The sequence below is a fragment of the Pistacia vera genome, unplaced genomic scaffold, assembly GCF_008641045.1.
Source record: "Pistacia vera cultivar Batoury unplaced genomic scaffold, PisVer_v2 Contig182, whole genome shotgun sequence".
Lineage (NCBI taxonomy): Eukaryota > Viridiplantae > Streptophyta > Magnoliopsida > Sapindales > Anacardiaceae > Pistacia > Pistacia vera.
The window spans coordinates 82,136-110,052 of NW_022195917.1; the positions used below are offsets into that span (position 1 = coordinate 82,136).

General features: G+C 33.6%; 2 protein-coding genes and 1 pseudogene across 2 annotated transcripts; 1 reads left to right on the top strand and 2 right to left on the bottom strand.

Annotated features, from left to right (window-relative positions):
• The first annotated feature begins 399 nt into the window (after nucleotides 1-399).
• Nucleotides 400-980, top strand: LOC116126664 (histone H2B). The gene has a single exon (XM_031412336.1). The coding sequence runs from the start codon at nucleotides 465-467 to the stop codon at nucleotides 903-905; it is 441 nt and encodes a 146-aa protein (XP_031268196.1). The 5' UTR covers nucleotides 400-464; the 3' UTR covers nucleotides 906-980.
• A 10,511-nt stretch (nucleotides 981-11,491) lies between these two features.
• On the bottom strand, nucleotides 11,492-12,329 carry LOC116126663 (histone H2A). Its single transcript, XM_031412335.1, has 2 exons — nucleotides 12,030-12,329; nucleotides 11,492-11,944 (listed from the first exon to the last, which is right to left on the bottom strand). Exons 1-2 carry the CDS (start codon nucleotides 12,237-12,239, stop codon nucleotides 11,702-11,704), a joined length of 453 nt encoding a protein of 150 aa, XP_031268195.1. The 5' UTR covers nucleotides 12,240-12,329; the 3' UTR covers nucleotides 11,492-11,701.
• A 4,603-nt stretch (nucleotides 12,330-16,932) lies between these two features.
• On the bottom strand, nucleotides 16,933-20,785 carry LOC116126631 (annotated as a pseudogene).
• Nucleotides 20,786-27,917: the final 7,132 nt, after the last annotated feature.

Consider the following 27,917-nt stretch of genomic DNA (forward strand, 5'->3'; position numbering starts at 1 on the left):
ACTTACCCTTAATCAATAGCTTGTACAGTCATAGAATTCAAGGGTGTTTCCGTAAATGGATTAAAAGTGACAAAGGCGGTCCTCCTCCCGCGCAAGTTTAATACATCCTTAATCCCAATTCTAAAACCTTATACCCGCCTCGGCCATCCACTCACCCAACACTTGAACCGAATCCAACGACCCAGAAAGATGCCAAGTCATCAATCTCTGTCACAAACTAGCACACTTTAAATTTGAGCCATATCTGCCGTTGATTTACTACTTTCCCAAAGTCCAATCCAACGCTTCAGCTTCACCACGTTCTCGATCCTCGTGAACTCCGAACTGACCAATTATACTCCATGTCTCGTTTCTATATATAACCTCCAACGCATCTGTCACTTTATAAGGCAATTCTCATCCAAACACGAAAGAAAATATCCAAACCCTAGTTTTTTCAATTTACCCGCAAAAAATCAATTTTAATGGCTCCCAAGGCAGAGAAGAAACCTGCTGAGAAGAAGCCAGCCGAGGAGAAGAAAACTTCGGTGGCAGAGAAGGCACCAGCTGAGAAGAAGCCTAAGGCCGGAAAGAAGTTGCCGAAGGAGGCCGCGGCCGGAGACAAGAAGAAGAAGCGCGTGAAGAAGAGTACTGAGACATACAAGATCTACATCTTCAAAGTCCTGAAACAAGTCCACCCTGATATCGGAATCTCTTCAAAAGCTATGGGAATCATGAACAGTTTCATCAACGATATCTTCGAGAAGCTTGCTCAAGAAGCCTCCAGGTTGGCAAGGTACAACAAAAAGCCCACTATTACTTCTCGGGAAATTCAGACAGCTGTGAGACTTGTACTTCCTGGCGAGCTGGCTAAGCACGCTGTTTCTGAGGGTACCAAGGCCGTAACCAAGTTCACTTCATCTTGAAGGAATTTATATCAATTTAATTGATACTGTGTGTCTGTGTAGCTAAGTAGGGTTAGGAATTTAATTTTAGTAGATTAATAGTTCTTAGGTTTTTTTTTTTTTTTTTTTTTTTTTGGGTTGGGCTTTTAGGGCTATTTTCTTGTATTTTGGGATTTGGGTGATTGAACTGGATGTTCATGCCTATTGTGCTCTGAAATGAAAGTGAAATATAATTCGTAATTTTTCTTTCTTCAATTTTAGTATTGTTATTTCATGAAGTGTCTGTTGTGGAATCCCTAAATCGTCCGTGGAATTATGTTGTGTTTGTTGAAGTACTTGTAAATTTTATGTGATTATGTTTTAATTAGGTTAGGGTTATGGTGAAAATACTGAATTGGGTTGGGATGAGGTTAAGTTTTATGAATTGTCAACTTATTTTAACAGAAATTGTTGTAGTAGCAGCAAATGCCTGTTAAGGACTTTTGTATTTGATATATCAAAACTCAGGAACAATGGCGTGGGCTATTGGTGCTTTGACCCCTCTTGTTCTAGAATTTATTTGTTAATTTCTGTATGCACGTATGAATTAATATGTATAAAACATAGTATTTTTAAGTAGTTAGCATACTTGCCAATTTTAAGAGTTTGTTGTTAAATTCTAAGGTTCTTATTCATGCGGGCAATGGAGTTATGACAGCGGGATTCGGTTAGTTTTACATTATTGATTGCATTCATGTAGTACGCTTGAATCTTGATGTAGAAAATTAGCGAGAATAAAAACTGTATTCTATTTGTTTAGATTTGTTTTCCAAAAGTTATGGCGTTTAATAATACCCGCATGAGCTCCCTTTTAATTCCATTCGTCTGAATTTTCCCTTTAAATGAGAATAATGTATATCAGTCTCCACGTTCTGACCAAATGGGCAAATTTTCTTCATCAGTTTTCTGGTCAGCTCCGTTGAGCTTCTCTGTACTCGGATCTGTTGACAGCATAAATTTCATGCTTGGTGTTCTGATATTACATCATGTACCTAGGCGTGTCAGCGAGCCTGGCTGGTACAGGTCAGAGAGAGTTCAAACAAGCGGAATCTCAGCTTAAGCTATATTACGTTTTTTTCTTCCCTTCCCTTGTCTGTTCTTTCTCTCTTCTTCATCCCATCCCATCTTTCCCTCTTCTCTCTCCTCATCCCATCTCTTCTTCTTTCTTCTTCTTCTTTGTATTTCTTTTTCATCTGTCCCCAGTTTTTAATTCCAATTGAAATCCCTAAACTCAACTGAAAAATCCCAATCCCTAACGATTTTCACCAGCGATATTATTTTCCTTCATTATTTTCTCACATTTTCTTGCCTTTTTTCTTGGGTTTGTGAGCCCGGATGGGATTTCATCTGGTTTTCATTACTTTTGAGTGTGGTTTCTGGTTACTGAACAATGCAGAGAGAACACCCTACAATTATGGGGTTCTTTCGGCCCTCGGTATTGAATTTTTGCACATTATTGAGGTGATTGTTATTCTTGTTCGACTGTTTCAGCCTTGGCTTATGGCGGATAATGTATGATTTCAATCAGGAATATTCTTAATGTTCTACCAATTCCGTGTTTTTCTTAGTTGTTATTGTTGATCTTTTGGATTAGTATGGAATGGCTGAGAGGAATGCTTCTTCCATTGTGATTATTTCTCGAAACAGCTTGTTTAGTTTGTTCCTAATATCAACAATTTTTTTCAAGAGTCTAATATTACTACAGTAACCAAGCCGGCTCAAGACTCGATCTGGCTTGAGCCGAGTAAGGTTTCACGAACACAAGCTTGAGCCTGGTTTTCCAGGCTCGTCAGGCTTGAGCTTGAACTCGAGCTCGTTCTTGTAGCAATCGAGCCTAGCTCGTTGAGTTAAAAACTTGACTCGACTACAAGTTTAAATCTACCATTTGTGTTGTTCAACAGTGACTTATGTTTTGTTTGGAGCAATTTCAGTAGTTGTGCTTGTCTCTATATATTTATCGTGCATCATTGTAGGTAACTATTGTTCGGAATTTGCTTAAGAATGATTTGAGTTCATTTGTATCTCAAAATTTAGGTAGTATTTGTGTAGTATAGTATCATTTATTTATTAGTTTCAAGAAATAAAAAAGAAAGGAGAGGCCAGGTTGCACCCTGAGGCCTGAAGAGCCAGAACCGATCTCTTGACAAAAACACCTATTAACAAGAATTCCAAATTTTTTCAATGAAAATCATGTGATATGCTACTAAATACTACTGATGGATGTGTCGATTATTAATTTGTCATCCTATTAGATAACCTGACTTTCCACATCTTACTCAGTGTAAGCTAAAAGGTAACAGTATGAAGGCAATCTTCTTTGTTGTATTTGATATGTGTTGCTCTTTGTAATATGCCCCATTCACTGGTTTTTTTAATACCAAATTCAGGGTTTTCACCATCTCCAACGGAAGCTCCAAAATGTGAAACCTTTACTGCATTTCATTGGTGATTGTATTTACCTGTTTGTAGATGTTATAAAACTAATACCTAGAAAACCTCCAGTCTAGTTATTTGAGTTTTTGTTGTTTTGTCCAGATGGTTAATGGGAAGCGATCTTGTTGTGAAGTTGCAAATAATGAAGATCCTGGAAAGAGTCCTAGCTCATGACTGAAAAATGGCAGTTTTCAAGATGTTTCTGAATCAAACAAAGTGGTCTATTTGTTTGCAAAATTGTGCATTCCGGGCTATTCCGGCCTTTTTTCCATTTCTTCTGGGGCTTTTTCCCCTTTTTACCATGCTTAAGATGAGACTCCGGGCACAAAATTCAGATTCTAGGTTCACAGCCACCCTACTGACCATTGCACTATTAACCATTCACAGCTGCAACACCTTCTTGAACTATGATGTTTCAATGGTGACAGTTCAATAAGATGACATTCCGGGCACAGAATTCTACTTGTATTGTGGATGTCAGAACCACATTTATTCGCTTCAAGACGCCTTTTAGATAACTAGTAGCATCTCTCTTGGATTTCATGTTATCAGGCTATTAGCCTCCCTTTCTTTATATGTCTTAACTTTCCTCATGCTGTTATACGTATTATTCTTCATTTATATTTTATTGATGATACACCAGGAAGGCCTACTCTTGTTTTCTCCGATGATTATGCAAAATATCAAAAAGTCCTTATTTTCTCACTGGATCATATAGGTCTTTAATTCTTTGCAAAAAAAACACATTGTGTCTTCTTTTTCTTTAGACAACACAAAATACTAGCATATAGAGATGGCACAAATAGTTTAGTTGGGTGGCATCCTTAGGCTGCAAATGCTTAAGAGTTTTTTTCTTTTTTTTTTTTTTTTACCATATTTTGTATTTCTTTCATTGTTTTAGTTTAAACTTTCATAATTATTATATTCCAGTATTAGGTCGACAATGCACTGGTGATGATAGATTCCAGGAAGGGATGGTTGAATTCATTTTTGTTAGTTCAGAATTTTATGAAAGTTATTAATGAACGCCTACTCCAATACACTTTTGTAATTTGATTGAAATACCGAATAGAGGCATTTCTTGTTTTGGGATGCAACCAGCCAATGTTTGCACACGCACAAGAAGCTTGGTGCGCAAGGTGCAATGCCTTTATGGGAGGACAATGATGATGAGATGCCAGATGCATGGGAAGACGAAGGTGATATGCAGTTCTGGGAGGAGTGTCAGCTGCCAGATACCATAGACATGATGCTACCAGTTGCAAGTGGCGGCAGACTGCAGTTTGATGAACATCAGATACCAGCAGCAAATGTGACGAATGTAAGTGTGATGCGGTGGGAGAAAATCAGATACCAGGTAAAGCTGATATTTTACAACCAGAACCTGGAGAATGAGGGATGATTGCGAGCTGAACTAAGAAATATAAACTGCAAATCAATTCTGGATACTTCTTAAAGAGGAGGTGTATTGACATGGTACATGTATCAAACAACATACTCTTGATTCAGTATTTCAAATGAGTCCATTCTTGCCATATCCTAATTGTTCAGGAATCCATTTCCGCACATATACCCATACCCATATCCACATTGGAGCTGATAGGTTCTGTTTATTCTTTGATGACATATCATATGCATGATAGTCCTACCATATGTTAATCTTCGAGAGAGCAAGCACACACCATTGCACTTCATGGACTTCACCAGTTCTTCAATTAATAAGTGATTCAAGAGGAGTAGCACAACTGGTACCAATCTTTTCCCTTTCAGGCAAGCATACATATCTAGCACACTACTGTAGAGTTCTTCTGGTAGTTGATGTGATGGTGCTGCAGCAGTGCTTCCTGCCAAGGGATAAAATAGAAGTCTTGATATATAGAAACCGTAAGTGGAAAAAGAATACCGAACTGAATTTGGCATGCTTTCATTCACTTTTCCTCGTGTAGGAACCAGAGGAGATCATTTTCTGATTCTTACAAGGTTCACAATGGGACTAAGAAATTGATTTTTCTACTAGCAGCCTCAACTTAAGGTAAAGCCCATATACTCAATTTCCCTAACAAAGTTTCTCATCTATTCATGCAATGCCAAATGTGATTATGGAGTAAACTGCCCAAACCAACCCAGAAGTTCAAATAAAATCCACCGCTCCATAAAATCTAAAATTGAACAAATAACTCCACAAACAGCCAAAATCCATATTGAAATTATTTGGAACCCAGCAAATGGTGCATCTCAAGTTACCATACATCAAGCAGAGCGAAAAGAATCCAGAGACCAAAACAGATAAAACCCAATCCACAATCTACTTCGCTTTTCTTCTCTTAATCAAATAAATAAAAGATTATTTTTTACCAATAATAATTTACTAGAGGAATGTACCAGTGTTTACAGTACTCTTCACCCCTTGTGCATACTGCACTCGAATATTTCTACCATCCAGTAACTGAAATGATCAAAAGATAAAAAATGAAATCCAATACCCTTATTTATTTGAAAATAAACTGGCACTTAACATGCTTCATTAATCTCAAACATACCATGCCATCCCTTTCTTCTAATAGCTGCACTAGCTGCAACTTCAGAAGTGAACTGCCAAACCCGTACCCTCTTGACTTGGAACTCACGTGATCGCATAAAACTTTAACTGATAAAAACATCAATGTAATTAACAGATTAGAATTGTGATATAAAGAATCACAATAAAATATGGGATAAAATTACGACGACGTCACCTTCAACATTCACCGTGCTTTCCAAAAGAATCCTTCAAAACAGTTTCATTAGTATCATAAGAAAGCCTGATTCAAAACACACGTCACACCCCACTTGTATATAGTACTTCTTTTTTTTTTTTTTTTTTTTTTTTTTGAGCAAAGAACAACAACAATTCAAGTTTGAAACTCTGAAAAGCAAGTTTTCGAAAGTGAGAAAAGGCGAAAGAAGAGACCTCCGATGAATAATTTTGTGCGAGACTTCCCAGTCGAAAACCACCGGTTAAACGAACGCTGCCATTTAGATAGTGCATCATCTCCAAGCGTTATTTGTGCGACGGCGAATGACAGCGGCGGATTGTGAAGACAGGCCTAGAGAGGTAGAGGTAAATGTTCCTGATAATACGGCATCGTTTTGGTGTCTTAACACTTAACTTCTAAGAACCAGAAAGTGGGTATCAAACTGGTGACTCAACAAGCCGAGTGCATTTGGGGAGAAAATAATAATAATAAACCTAAAAAAAAAAAGGGCCCGGAACTTAACGGAAGTTGGTAAAAGCTAACGTCAAAACAGAGTTTTTTAAGTAAAATACATCTTTGCCTTGAAGAATTACTGGGATACGCATGTCTGATTGGATATCGAAACGTTTTAATCAAATAATTTATATGAACAGTTTAAAATTTCAAATTTGTTTACAATAATTTGTAAAAAAGAAAGTAAATCAGGTTAATTCAGATCAAAAGTTTTGGTGTGTTGCTTACAGGTTAAAAAACTCGTACCCTACAAAGTTTGGCCAATTGGCTTCTAATATGTGTTAGTAATCGATATTTCCGGTTTTTTTCGAGCTACCAGAAATATTGGTTTTGTTTAGTTATTTGAGTAGTATTTTAGAAATATATTGTAAAATTGAGTTGGGTATTATTTAAGAATATAATTTAAAAAAATGTGTTAGAGAGTATTTAATTGGGTATTATTACAAAAATATAATTTGATTTTGATAAATTATTAGAATAGTATATTAGAAAATTAGAATTGAATAAATTGTAGAAAATTTTGGTATATTTTTTATAAAGGATTTATTGTTAGAATTCTTGGGGGGGAGAGGGGTGATCGTGGTCGGACCTGCTAGCCTCGGTTTGTCAGAGGAACCGAAAGATAGTGGTGTTTCTTAAGTCTTAAACGGCAAAAGAATGTGTTTTTAAGTGGTGTTTTTGAATGCAGGTGAAAAAGGGTGTTATGGTGGTTGTAACGTGGAAGAGGGTGGTGGTTTTTGTTGTAATTTTTTAAGAAGAAATGTGGAAGAGGGTGGTGGTCACTGGTTCTAATCTTTAAAGAAGAAGGGAAAGTCGTGGTTATGAAAGTAAAAGCCATAGATAAACTGAAGAAGGAGATAAAAGAGAAAGAAGGGGAGAAAAAAAGTAAACTGCAACGTTGCCTAAATCAGATTAGTTAGGAATCAAAATTTGATTCCCTAAATAATATGTTAACACGTTTTTAAAAATCTGACTAAAAAAATTAATAAAATACTAAACCAACGCATTATCTTAACTTAAGATTTAACCCAATACATAAAAAAGAATTTGTATAAACCACTTCCGAAATTCGATAATTTTGAAACTAGTTATAATAATAATTTTTTTTAAATAATTTAAAAATATCAATTTTTGGAATGGGTAGAAAAAAATATACAGGATTCTTGAAATACATAGATGGCTTTTTTATTGGAGTAAACGACTTTTTCCCAACTCAAGGTTTGCTTATTTTGCTTTTTTGACTAAAAAAGTTTTAAAATACTACTTATTCACCAAAGTTTATATTCCATTAATATAAAATATACTTACTTTCTAAGTGATGTTAAGCGAGTTATCAGAAGCCAGGGTAAGAGAGGTTTTGTATAGTGGAGGCCGATGGATTGAATGGTGGTTACCAATTAAATATTCGTCGTCGAAATCAACTGCAAATTAGCTGAGAACAAGAAATCCTAGCTTTGTGGTGATTAGTAATCACGAGAAATCAGATGTCGAAGTAAGAAGAGTTTTAAAAGAAGAGAACCGAGGTTCAAATGATAGTAACCGAGAGAATTTTCATTGTCAAAATCTGTCAAAATGGCTTTGAGTAGTAATAAATATTTTTGGGTGGAAAAGTGGTATATCAAAATTTGTTGGGTGAGAGAGTGCCGTTAAGGCAAACGTGGGAAAATTGCTTTTACTTTTTATTGTTCACAGTTGTACTTTGACTAGTCAATTACCTATTGTAAAAACCACGTCAAATGCAGTTAACATAAAACCGTAAACTGGGCACCAACACTTTCTGCTTCATTCACTTCCTGGGTAACATACTAAAGCCTTCAATTCCACCATCATGATCTCTGTAGTCTCCCAACTGAACCACGCCTGGTAAATTCAAGAACTAGTCTTTGTTGCCATAAATTTTCACTGTAGTATTCTTCACAGTTTCTAATATTCCACAATCCACAGCTCCCTCCACCAACTGAACTAAGCAGGTAAAATCTCACATCACAATCAAGAACTAGTTTTGTTTCTATCAATTTCACATTCAATTCCCAGTTTCTGAATTCCACAATCCACACCTCCTCCACGAACTGAACTACTAAGCCATGAAAATCTCACATCACAATGAGAACTAGTTTTTGTTTCTCATCATTTCACATTCAGTTTATCTTCAAGAAAAGTTTTTGTTTCTATCATTTCACATTCAATTTACCTCTTGTATTTCATTGATACAATAGAATTTGAGATGAGTTTGATCCTTTCCAATAAAACCTTTTTGAATAGAATGATTACCCTCTCTTATAAAACATAGGCTAAGCTACTAAGTCACACCTCCCTCCACGGACTGAGCTACTAAGCCATGTAAAATCTCACATCACAATCAGGAACTAGTTTTCCTTTCTATCAATTTCACATTCATTTACCTCGATATTTCATTTATACGATAGAATTTTAGATGTCTGACTCTTCTCCAATAGACGTTGTTGAATGGAAGGATTACCCTCTTATAAACCATAGGTTTGAGCGTGTCTAGTTGGTGTAGAACTTTAGCCAGGTCAAACACCATATTTATGATATGTGTAGTTGTGTTTGTGTTTGGTTGAATATTAGCTTCTTCGTTCAATTTGCATTTGTTAGAAAACTGGCTTCTCTGTGTGTCTGAATCGTTATTTTTACATACCAATAACAAAGGCATTGTCAATGAACTTCAATTCCTTGATTTAGAGTACATTTTAACTTGTGAAAGTGCACTATTGGATTGACTCTCTCGTTTCTTTTAATTAATTTCTGTTTTATGGTTTTGATAATTAATTTCTCTGTTCTATTGTTTTTGTATGGTTTCTTTGACACTTCAAAATTTAAATTACCAGAAATGCATACTAGAGAATCTACTAAGAATTAATCAGATGTTGTACTAAGAAACAACATGATAAAGTGTTTCTTAGATTTGTGGGCACTATTCTATATAGGAGACAAGTTCCTGCATCTAAATTGTCAAATTTATTCGAGATAAATATTTCAATTTGATACTGAGAGAAAGCCATTTGAATTATGAGTATTATTTTAAAAACATATATGAATTCTGAAATTGTTTTGTAAATAAGGCTAGCAATCCCTGGATTTAAAAATCGTTTTCGTTACATTTTGCAGAATTAACTGATGGATAGTTGTCGTTAATACGGTTCCAATGGGTAACAAGGCTGGTGTTCTTCGTCCCAGTTGTTTTGATTCATGCGCGGCCTATTACTTTTGTTCCAGATGCAATACTCATATTACTTTGAGGGAAGACATGATGGTAATATCTCCCTCTTTCACTCTTTCTGATATTCAAAAGCTGCGCTTAAACATGTATGGAACTTCTCTGTGCAATCTGCATATTGTTAAACCATTAGCTTGATTTATGCATGTGTATGAATTGTACTTTTGACTTTGTTTTTCAAGTGAATTTTGCAGAATGATCAGGATTATGAGATTTTGCATATTGTTGAACATTAGCTTGATTTATGCGTGTGTATGAATTGTACTTTTGACTTTTTTTTTCCAGTGAATTTGCATAATGACAGGATTGCGAGATTATCACTTTAGAGGCGCATAAGTGCTTATTCAGATTCTGTAAATCAGCACAGAATACCATCATCACATGAATCACAAACTTCTCTTTTTTCATGTTAACTTGAGCAGCAACCGATCAGAGGATCGTTTTTCTTCACGGGTAAAACTGTGAGAGGGTATTCTGTATTTGCAATATGGATCTAGGTACAGAGTTTTGAGAAATTCTATACATTTTCCTTGTCTAGAAATACTTTCTTTGTCCGGGTTTGTGTTAATATTATTGCAACTTAATTTTTCATCTTCAGGTTCATCTGTCAAACCAAGATGATATACGCTTAGAGGGAATAGTCTTCCTTATAAGTACCTGTAACTGGATAAAGATTTTAGTGATTTGATTTCTAATAAAAAAAAAAAAAAAAAAAAAAATCTTTTATGCTGGTCTGTGCTGCTGTAGTGGGAGGCCCTAAACAATTACCACCCCACCGACACCCACCTCCACTACTAACTTGGGACTGATGAACATAAACTAACTTGCCAAAATTATACTGATGTTGTTCACTTGTATAAGTTGCCAAGGAGGAAAGATGTAGTTTAACTACCATTTGGGTAGCTAGATTCTTTTTCACTGTTAGTGCATCAAAGGTTCTCATGAAATGAGATGAGAACTGTATGTCTGTGTGTGAATTTGGTTCTTTGCAAACCAATTGTAATTCCCAGAAAAGTCATTTTGAAGATTATCAAACTCTTCCTAGTCTTTATTGTTCTTCATGTCAACGGATGAAGTCACATGAAGTATATTATTGGGATGAAACTCTTGAGTTCTTGATTTTATCCCTGGTAGGAACTAGGAACCCTAACCAGAGAATAAAATCCCATCATTCAGAAGGAATAGTCCAGCAAGATGCAGCAACAAGAAATTCCATCCCCATTGGCAGGAATCAATCACAGCAAGCATATAACTTTCGAAAAAAAGAGTTTTATGGGTCAAAGAAATCAATGGGCTTGTTAGTACATTTACATTGATTACTAATTGTCCAACAATAAACTATAAATCAAATGGCTGTCCTTCAGAAAAAATGCTTTGAAGAACTTTTGTGACAAGAAATTCCCCTTCAATCTTACCTCTAACAAAACACTATTAACCAAATACAATAATGCTCTGTACAGAGACAAATGGGATCAAGATGATGGATTACAACCAAAGAAAAAAAGAAGAGGAATACTATCAAGCATGTGCGAATATAACTTCTAAAATGCTTGAAAAAAAAAAATGGTTTCTTGCTTCATACATAGTGCACCCCATTAGCAAAATCATAATAGCGTTTAAAGATAACAAAGGCAAGCTTCATCTTCCGATTTGCACAAAACTAAAGCATAAATTTCTTCAAGAAAATTAATATATGATTCGAACCCTAGAAATGGATAAATAACAGAAACAAGTGGTTTCATTCAACATTTCATAACCAACAAAATCCTAACTTCAAATCCGTCACTTTTTTCCCCCTACACATCCATCACAAAACAAAGTCCTAAACCAACAATAAATACACCTACTCATATAACTAACTAAGCCTTCTTGGGGGACTTGGTGGCCTTGGATGGAGACTTGGGTTCTTTGCTGGCAGCCTTCTCTGTCTTCTTTGGTAACAATACCGGGTTAATGTTCGGCAACACACCACCATGAGCTATGGTCACACCAGCCAGCAACTTTCCAAGCTCCTCATCGTTCCTCACGGCCAAAAGCACGTGCCTTGGAATAATTCTGTTCTTTTTGTTGTCACGTGCCGCGTTTCCTGCCAACTCCAGAACCTGCTCAGATTCAAAGGCGTTAAGTTATGGTTTAATTTACAATTAAGTCCCAGATTAAGCGAGATCCAATCGGAGAAATTTTTACCTCAGCTGCTAGGTACTCAAGCACAGCAGCCATGTAAACTGGAGCCCCGGTTCCGACCCGCTGCGAGTATCTACCTTTCTTTAAGTAACGCCCGATTCTACCAACGGGAAACTGGAGTCCGGCTTTCACAGACCTTGAAACTGGCTTCTTCTTGGGGCCACCTCCCTTCCTTCCTCCTGCTCCTTTCTTCACTTTGCCTCCTGTATCCATGACTCAACCCCTACCGCTAAGACTACAAATACTAATGTTGATGAAAAATTAGATAACACGTTGCTATGATTTGAGAGGATTTGGGGTTTTCTTATGAGGAGATGGGTTTTATAGAGCAGTGTAAAGAGTGAACGGGTATGGGAGTGGAGAGATCTGTACCTTTGGATTGGGTTATAATGGACGGCTGTCGATGGTTTGGTTGCGATCCCTGTCATTTAAAATGGACCAATAGTTAAAGAGCATCGATTTTGAATTTTCATTACGTTGTAATGGGCGCCATCCTGAATTGATTTCAATCTCCCGCTTATTTGTTTGGATGCTGAAAATATTTTTAAGCGAGTGTTTGTTTGCTAGATTAAGAGTTAAAGCATGTGGAACAATAAATTGTCATATACCTCCCTCCACCAAACTGAACTCTCACATCACATCAAGAACTAGTCTTTGTTTCTATCAATTTCACATTCAATTCCCAGTTTCTGATATTCCACAATCCACACCTCCCTCCACGAACTGAACTACTAAGCCATGTAAATCTCACATCACAATCAAGAACTAGTTTTTTGTTTCTATCAATTTCACATTCAGTTTATCTTCAAGAACTAGTTTTTGTTTCTATCAATTCCACATTCAATTTCCTCTTGTTATTTCATTGATACATAGATTTTGAGATAGTTGACTCCTTTCTCAATAACCTTTTGAATAAATGATTACCCTCTCTTATAAACCATAGGCTGAGCTACTAAGTCACACCTCCTCCACGAACTGACTACTAAGCCATGTAAAATCTCACATCACAATCAGGAACTAGTTTTCCTTTCTATCATTTCACATTCATTACTCACTATTGTCATCATTTCACATTCATTACTCGTATTTCATTTTACGATAGAATTTTAGATAGTTTGACTCTTCTCCCAATAGCCTTGTTGAATGGAAGGATTACCCTCTCTTATAAACCATAGGTTTGAGCGTATCTAGTTGGTGTAGAACTTTATCAATACACACCATATTTATGATATGTGTAGTTGGTGTTTTGTGTTTGGTTATATTAGCTTCTTCGTTCAATTTGCATTTGTTAGAAAACTGGCTTCTCTTGGTGTCTGAATCGTTATTTTTACATACAATAACAAAGGCATTGTCAATGAACTTCAATTCCTTGATTTAGAGTACATTTAACTTGTGAAAGTGCACTATTGGATTGACTCTTCGTTTCTTTATAATTAATTTCTTTTTTATGGTTTCTTGATAATTAATTTCTCTGTTCTATTGTTTTGTATGGTTTCTTTGACACTTCAAATTTAATTTATTCACCCAGAATGCATACTAGGAAATCTACTAAGAATTAATCAGACGTTGTACTTCAAAGAAACACACATGATCATAAAGTGTTTCTCTAGATTTGTGGGCTCTATTTCTATACATGGAGACCAATTTCTCTGCAACAAACTGTCAATTTATTTGAGATAAATATTTTCAATTTGATACTGAGAGAAAGCCATTTGAATTATGAGTTTTATAAAACATATATGAATTTGAACTTGTTTTATAAATAAGGCTAGCAATCCCTGGTTTAAAAATCGTTTTCGTTACATTTTCAGAATTAACTGCATGGATAGTTGTCGTTAATACGTTCCAATGGGTAACAAGGCTGGGGTTCTTCGTCCCAGTTGTTTTGATTCAGCCGGCCTTTACTTGTTCCAGATGCAATACTCATATTACTTTGAGGGAAGACATGATGGTAATATCTCCCTCTTTCACTCTTTCTGATATTCAAAAGCTGCGCTTAAACATGTGGAACTCTCTGTGACAATCTGCATATTGTAACCATTAGCTTGATTTTGCTGTGTATGAATTGTACTTTTGTGACTTTTTTTTCAAGTGATTTTGCAGAATGATCAGGATTAATATTTTGCATATTGTTGAACCATTAGCTTGATTTATGCGTGTGTATGAATTGTACTTTTGATTTTTTTTTTCCAGTGAATTTTGCATAATGATCAGGATTGCGAGATTATACCTTTAGAGGCGCATAAGTGCTTATTCAGATTCTGTAAATCAGCACAGAATACCATCCACATGAATCACAAACTTTCTTTTTTCATGTTTTAACTTGAGCAGCAACCGATCAGAGGATCTTTTTCTTCCACGGGAAAACTTGAAGGGTATTCTGTATTTGCAATAGGATCTAGGTAAGAGTTTTGAGAAATTCTATACATTTTTCCTTGTCTAGAAAATACTTTTTTTGTCCGTGTTTGTGTTAAAATTATTGACTTAATTTTTCATCTTCAGTTCATCTCAAACCAGATGATATACCTTAGAGGGAATGTCTTCCTTTATAAGTACCTGTAACTGGATTAAAGATTTAGTGATTTGATTTCTAATAAAAAAAAAAAAAAAATCTTTTATGCTGGTCTTTCTGCGTTGTGGGAGGCCTAAACACATCACCACCCCCACCGACACCCCTCCACTACTAACTTGGGACTGATGACCATAAACTCATTTGCCAAAATTATACTGATGTGTTCACTCCTGTATAAGTTGCCAGAGAGGAAAGATGTAGTTTAACTACCTTTAAACCCTTTAAATTTGTTAATTTAATTAAATACCCTTAAATATTTTTTTAAAAATTACAAAAACACCCCAACAATCCACATTTACCAGATTCCGGCCATGGCGCACTATCGGCTGAATCTGGCCGGTAGTGCGCCGATCTAGCCTTTTCCGGCCAAATCCACGGTGGATCTGGCCGGAAAAGGCCAGATCTTTGGCCGTAACAGTCGGTCACGACGGCCAACAAACGGTCGTCGTTGACCATCAACGACGACCGTTTGTTGGCCGTCGTTGGGAGCAAATACGGCCAGATCTGGCCGTAGATCTAGCCTTTGTCGGTGGATCTGGCCGAAAAAGGCCATAGCGGCGCATGACCGACAAGATCCAGCCGGTCATGCGCCGATAAGACGACTCTGGCCACCTCCGGTGTTGGTGGCCGGCTGGGGGTATTTGAGGGTGAGTTAGGGGTATTTTTGTTAACTTTTAATGTTTTATTATAGGGGGTATTTTATAAATAAACAAACATATGGGGCATTTTAAAATTTATAAATCCTACCTCGTAATACCCGTCCAATTCAACTTTTTTTTTTAACTTTTTTCAAAAAACTTTTCCCAAAACCCCTAAATTTTGATCCAAACGAAGCCATGGTTTTGTTCAGTTATTTTGAGTAGTATTTTAAAAATATTATTGTAAAATTGAGTTGGGTTATTATTTTAAGAATATGATTTAAAAAAATTTGTTTAGTAGAGTATTTAATTGGGTTATTATTACGAGAATATAATTTTATGTTTGATAAATTATTTAGAATAGTATATTATAAATTTAGAATTGAATAAATTGTAGAAAATTGTTTGGTATATTTTTTTATAAAGGATTTATTGATAGAATTCTTTGTGGGGGGAGAGGGGGTATCGTGGTCGTACCTATTGGCCTCGGTTTGTCGGAGGGAACCGAAAGATAATGGTGTTTCTTAAGTCTTAAGCGACAGAAGAAGGTGTTTTTGAATGCAGGTGGAAAAGGGTGTTATGGTGGTTGTAACGTGAAAGAGGGTGGCGGTTTCTGTTGTAATTTTTGAAGAAGAAATGTGGAAGAGGGTGGTGGTCACTGGTTCTGATCTTCGAGGAAGAAGGTGAAAGTAGTGGTATATGAAGATGAAACCATAAATAAACCGAAAGAGATAAAAGAAGAACGAAGGGAAAAAAAAAAGTAAACTGCAACGTCGCCTAAATCAGATTAGTTAGGAATCAAAATTTGATTCCTTGAATAATATGTTAAAAGGCCTATTTTAAAAATCTGACTAAAAAAATTAATAAAATACTAAACCAAACACGCATTATCCTTAACTTAAGATTTAACCCAAATACATAAAAAAGAATTTGATAAACCACTTCCGAAATTCGATTAATTTTGAAACTAGTTATAATAATAAGTTTTTTTTAAATAATTTAAAAATATCAATTATTTTGGAATGGGTAGAATAACAAAATATACTCATACAGGATTCTTGAAATACCATCGATGGCTTTTTTATTGGAGTAAACGACTTTTTCCCAACTCAAGGTTTGCCTTAATTTTGCTTTTTTGACTAAAAAAGTTTTAAAATACTACTTATTCACCCAAAGTTTATATTCCATTAATACCTAAAATATACTTTACTTTCTAAGTTGATGTTAAGCGAGTTATCAGAAGCCAGGGTAAGAGAGGTTTTGTATAGTGGAGGCCGATGGATTGAATGGTGGTTACCAATTAAATATTCGTCGTCGAAATCAACTGCAAATTAGCTGAGAACAAGAAATCCTAGCTTTGTGGTGATTAGTAATCAACGAGAAATCAGATGTCGAAGTAAGAAGAGTTTTATAAAGAAGAGACCGAAGGTTCAAATGATAGTAACCGAGAGAATTTTCATTGTCAAAATCTGTCAAAATTGGCTTTGAGTAGTAATAAAATATTAATTTTGGGTGGAAAAGTGGTATATCAAAATTTGTTGGGTGAGAGAGTGCCGTTAAGGCAAACGTGGGAAAATTGCTTTTACTTTTTATTGTTCACAGTTGTACTTTGACTAGTCAATTACCTATTGTAAAAACCACGTCATAATGCAGTTAAAACATAAAACCGTAAACTGAAGCACCAACACTTTCTGCTTCATTCACTTCCTCTGGGTAACATACTAAAGCCTTCAATTCCACCATCATGATCTCTGTAGTCTCTCCAACTGAACCACGCCTGGTAAATCTCAAGAACTAGTCTTTGTTGCCATAAATTTTCACTGTAGTATTCTTCACAGTTTCTAATATTCCCACTCCACACCTCCCCCTCCACCAACTGAAAATCTCACATCACAATCAAGAACTAGTCTTTGTTTCTATCAATTCACATTCAATTCCCAGTTTCTGATATTCCACAATCCACACCTCCCTCCACGAACTGAACTACTAAGCCATGTAAATCTCACACACAATCAGAACTAGTTTTTGTTTCTATCAATTTCACATTCAATTTATCTTCAAGAACTAGTTTTTGTTTCTATCAATTCCACATTCAATTTACCTCTTGTTATTCATTGTACGATAGATTTTGAGATGAGTTCGCCTCCTCTTCCAATAAGGCCTTGTTGAATAGAATGATTACCCTCTCTTATAAACCATAGGCTTGAGCTACTAAGTCACACCTCCCTCCACGAACTGAACTACTAAGCCATGTAAAATCTCACATCACAATCAGGAACGTTTTCCTTTCTATCAATTTCACTTCAATTTATCTTCAAACTAGTTTTTGTTTCTATCAATTTCACATTCAATTTACCTCGTTATTCATTATACGATAGAATTTTAGATGAGTTTGACTCTTCTCCCAATAAGACCTTGTTGAATGGAAGGATTACCCTCTCTTATAAACCATAGGTTTGAGCGTATCTAGTTGGTGTAGAACTTTAGTCAGATACAACACCATATTATGATATGTGTAGTTGGTGTTTGTGTTGGTTGAATATTAGCTTCTTCGTTCAATTTGCTTTGTTGAAAACTGGCTTCTCTTGTGTGTCTGAATCGTTATTTTTACATACTAATAACAAAGGCATTGTCAATGAACTTCAATTCCTTGATTTAGAGTACATTAACTTGTGAAGGTGCACTATTGGATGGACTCTTTCGTTTCTTTATAATTAATTTCTGTTTTATGTTTCTTGATATTAATTTCTCTGTTCTATTGTTTTTGTATGGTTTCTTTGACACTTCAAAATTTAATTTATTACCCAAGATGCATACTAGAGAATCTACTAAGAATTAATCAGACGTTGTACTTCAAAGAAACAACATGATCATAAAGTGTTTCTCTTTTGTGGGCTCTATTTCTATACTATGGACCAATTTCTGCAACTAAACTGTCAAATTTATTTGAGATAAGTATTTTCAATTTGATACTGAGAGAAAGCCTTTAAATTATGAGTATTGTGTTATAAAACTATATGATTATGAACGTTGTTTTATAAATAGGCTAGCATCCCTGGATTTAAAAATCGTTTTCGTTACATTTTACAAGAATTAACTGCATGGATAGTTGTGTTAATACGTTCCAATGGGTAACAAGGCTGGGGTTCTTCGTCCCTTGTATTTGATTCAGCGCGGCCTATACTTTCGTTCCAGATGCATAACTCATATTACTTTGAGGGAAGACATGATGGTAATATCTCCCTCTTTCACTCTTTTGATATTCAAAAGCTGCGCTTAAACATGTATGGAACTTCTCTGTACAATCTGCATATTGTTGAACCAGTAGCTTGATTATGCGTGTGTATGATTGTACTTTTGACTTTCTTTTTTCAAGTGACTTTTGCAGATGATCAGATTATGAGATTTTGCATTTGTTGAACCATTAGCTTGATTTATGCGTGTGTATGAATTGTACTTTTGATTTTTTTTCCAGTGAATTTTGCATAATGATCAGGATTGCGAGATTATTACCTTTAGAGGCCATAAGTGCTTATTCAGATTCTGTAAATCAGCACAGAATACCATCATCACATGAATCACAAACTTGTCTTTTTTCATGTATTAACTTGAGCAGCAACCGATCAGAGGATCTTTTTCTTCCACGGGTAAACCGTTGAGAGGGTATTCTGTATTTGCAATATGGATCTAGGTAAGAGTTTTGAGAAATTCTATACATTTTTCCTTGTCTAACTCTAGAAATACTTTATTTGTCCGTGTTTGTGTTAAAATTATTGTGACTTAATTTTTCATCTTCAGGTTCACCGTAAACCAAGATGATATACCTTAGAGGGAATAGTCTTCCTTTATAAGTACCTGTAACTGGATTAAAGATTATAGTGATTTGATTTCTAATAAAAAAAAAAAAAAAAGATCTTTTATGCTGGTCTGTTCTGCAGTTGTGGGGAGGCCTAAACACCGCCATCACCACCCCCACCGACACCGCCTCCACTACTAACTTGGGACTGATGACATAAACTCATTGCCAAAATTATACTGATGTTGTTCACTCCTTATAAGTTGCCAAGTACGAGGAAAGATGTAGTTTAACTACCTTTTGTGTAGCGATTCTTTTTCACTGTTATTGCATTTTAAATCACTCATGAAATGAGATGAGAACTGTATGTCTGTGTTAATTGGTTCTTTGCAAACCATTGTATCCCAGAAAGTCGTTTTGAAGATTTCAAACTCTCCTATTCTTTATGTTCTTCATGTCAACGGATGAAGTCCATGAAGTATATTATTGGATGAAACTCTTGAGTTTCTTGATTTTATCCCTGGTAGAACTAGAACCCTAACCAGAGAATAAAATCCCATCATTCAGAAGGAATAGTCCAGCAAGATGCAGCAACAAGAGATTCCATCCCCATTGAAGGAATCAATCACAGCAAGCATATAACTTTCGAGAAAAAGAGTTTGGTGGGTCAAAGAATCAATGGGATTGTTAGTACCTTTACATTGATTATTAATTATCCAACAATAAATTATAAATCAATGGCTGTCCTTCAGAAAATGCTTTGAAGAACTTATGTGACAAGAAATTCCCCTTCAATCTTACCTCTAACAAACACTATTAACCAAATACAATAATGCTCTGTACAGAGACAAATGGGATCAAGATGATGGATACAACCAAAGAAAAAAGAAGAGGAATATATCAAGCATGTGCGAATATAACCTTTAAAATCTTGAAAAAAAAAATGGTTTCTTCCTTCATACATGTGCACCCCATTAGCAAAATCATAATAGCGTTTAAAGATAACAAAGGCAAGCTTCATCTTCCGATTTGCACCAAACTAAAGCATAAATTCTTCAAGAAAATTAATATATGATTCGAACCCAGAAATGGATAAATAACAGAAACAATGTGTTTCATTCAACATTTCATAACCAACAAATCCTAACTTCAAATCCATCACTTTTTTCCCTACACATCCATCACACAAAGTCCTAAACCAACAATAAATACACCTACACATATAACTAACTAGCCTTCTTGGGGGTTGGTGGCCTTGGATGGGAGACTTGGGTTCTTTGCTGGCAGCCTTCTCTGTCTTCTTTGGTACAATACCGGGTTAATGTTCGGCAACACACCACCATGAGCTATGGTCACACCAGCCAGCCAACTTTCCAACTCCTCATCGTTCCTCACGGCCAAAAGCACGTGCCTTGGAATAATCTGTTCTTTTTGTTGTCACGTGCCGCGTTTCCTGCCAACTCCAACCTGCTCAGATTCAAAGGCGTTAAGTTATGGTTTAATTTACATTAAGTCCCAGATTAAGCGAGATCCAATCGGAGAAATTTTACCTCAGCGGCTAGGTACTCAAGCACAGCAGCCTGTAAACTGGAGCCCCGGTTCCGACCCGCTGCGAGTATCTACCTTCTTTAGTAACGCCGATTCTACCAACGGAAACTGGAGTCCGGCTTTCACAGACCTTGAAACTGGCTTCTTCTGGGGCCACCTCCCTTCCTCCTCCTGCTCCTTTCTTCCCTTTGCCTCCTGTATCCATGACTCAACCCTACCGCTAAGATTACAAATACTAATGTTGATGAAAAATTAGATAACACGTTGCTATGATTTGAGAGGATTTGGGTTTTCTTATGAGGAGTGGGTTTTATAGAGCAGTGTAAAGAGTGAACGGTATGGGAGTGGAGAGTCTGTACCTTTGGATTGGGTTATATGTGACGGCGGTCGATGTTTGGTTGCGATCCCTGTCATTTAAAATGGACCAATAGTTAAGGAGCATCGATTTTGAATTTCATTACGCTGTAATGGGCGCCATCCTGAATTGATTTCAATCTCCCGCTTATTTGTTGGATGCTGAAAATATTTTTAAGCGAGTGTTTGTTTGCTAGATTAAGAGTTAAAGCATGTGGAACAATAAATTGTCATATATTTAATATTTAAAAATTATTGCAATTTAAAACTCTAAATTGAATCATATATTTAATTTTTTTTTTTTTTTTATGTTTAATGGTTACCCATAAATTGAGGATTAATATTTTTAACATAGGCAAATAAATCTATCTGTGAGCAAAAGCCCAAAAGGAAAACATTTTTTTTTTTAGGTATGGTAATTGGTGACCATCCTTTGCTTTGCTACAACTTGAACTAAGGAAGATATCATATATGGGATAAATTCAAGAGCATAGGTTTTTTCTTTTTAATATACAAAATATAACATGATTTAACCATTGGATTAAGGCATTTTAAATAATAGAAATATAATGCAATTTACATAATTAATTTACTTTGAAACGACAACTTAAATCTAAAGATTCAAACCTTGTGTAAAAAAATGTGTAACATTTCTAAATAAAGTAATGTTATTATACAAACTATTGATATAAATTATTGTTGACAGATTGATATGTAGCTCTGCATAACATGTGTTCTTTTAATTTATTCAATTTAACATCATCTCTTGTCATCTTAACATATTCAGTTTGTTGAAAAAAAAAATTGTAAAATATTTTCATATTCTATAACCACATGAATAATTATAGTTAGTTCAGTAATTCACGTCTTGAAAAGAAATTTAAGAAACTAAGGATATAAAATCAAAAAGTTTGAATCGTATTCTTAATTTTATTTTATTTTTAAATGAGAATATCTTTGATATGATATTTATTTTGAATTTAAAAATGTACAAAAATATTTTTTATATAATATCTTATATAGTCAGGTGAGGTTTGTTTTTCATCTTAAAACTTAATAGAACGTAATTGGTATAAAATCTTAATAGACAATCCAAATGATATGTTTGTTTTTTCTAGTTTGATTAAAATGTTAAGTGATTTGTTTTTATAAATAAAAATATTTGAAATTTAACATTTTGGCATATATGTCATTTTGATGTTAAATGTAATACTATTTAAATAATTTTTATGTATTATTATTTTAATAATTTTTTTGAGTTTATAAACTCGAATATAAATATAAGTACAATTAACTCTTGATAAACTAATATTTGATAAATTAATAACCTTTATTAGATAATATTTTTTATCGCTCCTAACTTTGGATCAATATGGTAAATTAACGCTATATATATATATATACATGACTCTATTATGAGACTTTTGAGTTATTCTCTATACTATATTAACTATGAACTATTCTTTATACCATATTAATTATATATAATATGTAAATGCATTAAGTTCAATGATTTGAAAAAAAGAATATTGGCATATGATAGAAAGTATAAAAAATTATTTAAATGGGTGAAAGTGTAATTATTGCCATTAAATGAGCATAATATCATCAAAATAATTTAAACAAATCATTTAGACATGTTTCATTGTTTGCAAGGGATAAAATAAAAGAAAGGACACATGTTTGGAAAAACAATTAAAACGTGCACAAGTTTTTAAAAAGATAAAAAAAGGGACATTTAATTGTATAAGACTGTTTAATTTTAACAAAAAAAAAAAAAAAACAAATTGAGTGATCATGTGAAAAAGTCAATTGTAGATAAAATAAAAGAAAGGACACGGCTCCGTTGGTTCACTTTTTAAAAAGGTTTTTCGAAAAAAGTTAAAAAAAATTGAATTGGATGGGTATTATGATGTAGGATTTGATAATAAATAAAATACCCCCTATATTTATTTATTTACTAAATACCCCCATAATAAAAGATTAAAAGTTAACAAAAATACCCCCAATTCACCTATTAAATATGGACAGCCAGCCACCACCACCGGATGGTGGCCAGAGTCGTCGTATCGACACATGACCAGCTGGATCTTGTCGATCTAGCCTTTTTCGGCCAGATCCACGATGGATCTGACCGAAAAAGGTCAAATCTACGGCTAGATATGGCCGTTGATGGCCAGATCTGACTGTATTTGCTCGTCAACGATGGACAAAGATACGGCCGTCGTTAATGGTCAACGACGACCATGTATTGGCTGTCGTTGACGACTGACTATGGCCAAAGACGGCCAGATCTTTGGCTTTCGATCTTGTCGGAAAAGGCTAGATCGACGCACTACCGGCTAGATTCAGCCGATAGTGCGCCATTATACCAGATTCCGACCATTTTTCGGTGGTGGTGGCCAGAATCTGGTAAACATAGGTTGCTGGGGTTTTTTTGTAATTTCTAAAAAAATATTTAGGAGTATTTAATTAAATTAACAAACTTAAGGAGTTTAAAAAAAGTTGAATAATATTGTGAGTTTTTGTAATTTTAATGTTTAACTTTATTGGGAATACTAGTAGTAGTATTCCCAAATATGAGCCAATCTAAGCCTTAACACGTGTTTGGAAAAACAATTAAAACCGAACAGAAGTTTTTAAAAAGATAAAAAAGAGACATTTAACTGTATAAGACTGTTTAATTTTAACCCAAAAAAAAAAAAAATTAATTATATGAAAAAGTCAATTGTACATTTATTAATTATCTTTTATAATATTAACCATTATGATATGATTTCAAAGTAGAGTAATACTACACTTACATCATTCTTTTACACAGCTTTTATTACATCATGATGTGACTTATGTCATAACCACATAAATTTTTAATTATTTTTAATTTTTAATATTATAATAGAATTTGTGTGGTTGTAACATATGCCACATCATGATGTTTACAAAATGGTGTAAAAAAATGATGTAAGTGTAGCTTTATTCTTTAAAGTATATAAATAACTATTTAACCCATTTTAATTGATAATTTTTCAAAAAATTAAATTAAATTATATTTAAATTAATTTTATAGCATGTGGATGGCACTCTATTCTTTGGTAAGACGTCATAAAATTAATATAATATTTTTTATACAAATTTTGAGATTTTATATTTCATTATTTCACTGATTATGTAGTGCAATGCAATACAAGGAATTTGACAATTTTTTTACATACAAAAGTGAGCATAAATCAATCACATTTTTTTTCTCATATTTTCACACCGATTATGAAAAAAAAAAAAAAAAAAAAAAAAAAAAAAAAAAAAAAAAACTCAATCTTTTAACCAAAGAACATGTAAAAAATCAGGGAAATATAAAAGGTTAGAAGTAGGTTTTTACCTTTTTAACCTCTTGATTATTATTATTATTTTACCTTTTTTTGTTCTTTCCTTATGTGTTTGGGCTTTTGACACATGTTTATCTCTCAATAGCCAATAATGTTTTTTGTTGTCTCTCTTGATTTTTACATTATATAGTATAATGAAATAGATTTACATTTATACCTTTTATAAAGTTAAATTACACGGTCTTATATATAGTTAAGTATCATATTTTTGTCTTTTAATAAATTAGTGTCCCTTTTTAATTATTTTTACAAACATGTGTCCTCATTCTGATTTTCGCCCTTTGTGATCTAAAAATAACTTTCAAAATTTTAAATTATCTCTCAATATTTTAGGGTCTATTTGGTTTACTATTTTGACACTTTTTAGAATAGTTTTTTTTTTTTTAAAGTTGAGTTGAGTTGAGTTATATTTAAATATTTTGGATTGATATGTGAAACAACGAGCAATTTTATTGTTTACTTTTAATGAAAAAACCATAATAATATTTCAAGGAGTGAACTAAACGGACCCTTAATATTTGAAATTATTTAGTTGATATAGTAAATAAGTACCACCTTCTCTTCCACAACCATAAAATAACATTTGTAATAGGCTAAAAAGCAGATGTGTTTGTTTTATTATTTTTGGAAAAGTTGAGTTGGATTATTATTACGAGGTAAAATTTGAATTTGAAAATATGTTTGATAAGATTATTTTTTAATCTTTTGTATTTGTTAATTTAGTTAAACATCTCATACAATAAAAGTTTTAAAATTAATAAAAATACCCTCATCCACCCATTAAATGCTGGTAACTGGTGGTTGGCTATCGAGAATATTTGGGTGAGTGAGAGTATTTTTGTTAATTTATAAATTTTTATTATTGGTGGTGTTTAGTTAAATTAACAAATTTAGGAGGTTTAAAGATAATTGAATAAAATTAAATTAAATTTTCAGAATAGAAAAACAAATATGTATTTTTTACAAGATAGAAATAAAATATGATAGAAATAACGACCAAACATGATCATTTTAATAATTCATCTTAACCATCTTTAGCAAGAAAAATCATTATATTTTGTCTTTAAATAATTATTGATTACTAAATCTTATTTTTGAATCTCTTGTCAACAATGTAACTACAAATGATTGCTTTTCATTTTAATAAAACAAATATTTTTATATTATTATACATCATTGGAAATGGAACCCAAAATGCGTGCTAGACGAGCAATGCCATAAAAGGAAAATAATATTATAATATTAATTAAAGTGTAATAAAACCTACCCTATATAGGAATAAACTCTACATAATTATAAAAAATTATATTTCTAATTTATAATAGTTATAAATAAGAATAAACTCTATATTATAATAAGTTATAATTTTTCTAATTCCCGTCTTAAAGAAAATTGCCTCCACATAGTAATAATTATCTGTATATTACAAAAAAATATATGGTATGTTATATTAAAAGTTTAAGATGAAATAAAATATTTATCTGAAGTTGTTTGGGACAATAATTTATATTTTAGAGTTGTTATTATATTTTTTAACTTGCAGGTACATTACCTAGCATGAACATTTACTTGTTAAAGCCAAAATTTTCTCAAACATGTTTAGAACTTCTTGACATGAAATTTTTTGTATTTCCGTACTATTATCCTCATAATTATTTCATTTTTCTTATTGTTTAATTGTAGAAACGATTTCTTCTTTTGTTAAAGCATACATAACTTGTTACTCATTTGAATGATTAAGGAAGACATTGGGTGCGTTTGGTTTATTATTTTAGATAGGATTTTAAGAATAATATTGGGTAGTTGGATAGGGGAGTATTACGAGGTAAAATTTAAAAATTTATGAAAAAGCCCTTAGGTTTGCTAATTTAATTAAACACCCTAATGTATAAAATGACAAAAACACCTCAACCACCTGCAGTGCCAGATTCTGGTCACCACGTCCGGAATCTGACCGAAAAATCGCGTTACGACACAGACCGGTCGGATCTGTGTCGTAACGCGTCGTTATGGCCTTTTACGGTCAGATCCACTGCCTCTTGGCCATCGTTGACTGTCAACGACGACCATTTATTTGGCTGTCGTTACGGCTAGATCTGGCATTTTCGGCCAGATCCACCGGAAAAGGCCAGATCGGTGAACTTTCGGCCATTTCTGGTCGGCAGGTAGGCCGTTGTACAGATTCCAGCTACCACCGACAAGTATGGGTCGCGGGGGTGTTTTTGCTAATTTTTAAACTTTTTTCAGAGGGTATTTAATGAAATTAATAACATTATAGGGTCTAAAAGTAATTAAAAAAATAGGGTAATATTTTTGGAATAATATGCCAAACATTATTTGGAGAATATGATTGGAAATATTGGCAGAAATAATAAGCCAAACATGCCCATTAATATTCATTTGATTACTGTAGTGAAGTTATCGAATCTGATCACTCAATTTTACAATGACTCTTTGATTCTCCTCGTCCACTTCATTTGTAACTTCCAATTCATCGATATTGGAGGTTCTAATTTTGTAATGCTTAAAACAATTGACAATTGTCTATGACTTCACATCAGTTGTCATGCAGCAACTGCATTTAAAATTTCATTAAAGACAATTATCTTTGTTGGTTTCAAAATACGATCTTCTATCAATTTCAAAAGTAGACAATTGAAGCACTGAATTGAAACCCTAATATTATTAAAACATGAATTGGAATCATAATATTGTACTACTAAAACATGAATTATGAAATAAGAAATTTTGTTAACTACACCTCTATTAAGTCACAGTATAAAATTAGTTAATCCTATCATTATGACTATAAAGAGGTTTTACTATATTCTATCAATATTTTAAGTCACAAATCAAATTGATATACCCATAATCTATACTCAAACACTGAAAATTTGAGTATTATTTTTTAAAACACATTTCTACTCTATATTAATATAATTATAATATAATATGAAAAATGATTAATCGGTCGCATACTATTATTAATATAATTATGCTTTGTTGACTCATATTTTAGGTCTATTTGGTTTCCTATTTTGACACTTTTTAGAATAGTTTTTTTTTTTTTAAAGTTGAGTTGAGTTGAGTTATTTAAATATTTTGGATTGATATGTGAAACAACGAGCAATTTTATTGTTTACTTTTAATGAAAAAACCATATAATATTTCAAGGAGTGAACTAAACGACCCTTAATATTGAAATTAGCTCTCTTGATTTTTACATTATATAGTATGATGAAATAGATTTACATTTATACCTTTTATAAAGTTAAATTACAGAGTCTTATATCGAAGTCTTATATCGGCAAAGTATCATATTTTTGTCTTTGAATAAATTAGTGTCCTTTTTTAATTATTTTTACAAACATGTGTCCTCATTTTGATTTTCGCCCTTTGTGATCTAAAAATAACTTTCAAAATTTTAAATTATCTCTCAAAATTTTAATATTTGAAATTATTTAGTTGACATAGTTGTAGATGCAAAAAATCTACCGTTATGAAAATAGGGTCTAATCCCGTGAGGTTGAGGCTACTGACAATCCGTTAGACCTGCACACATGAAAGTGCAAGTGTGAAGCTTCCGAAAAACACCGGGGT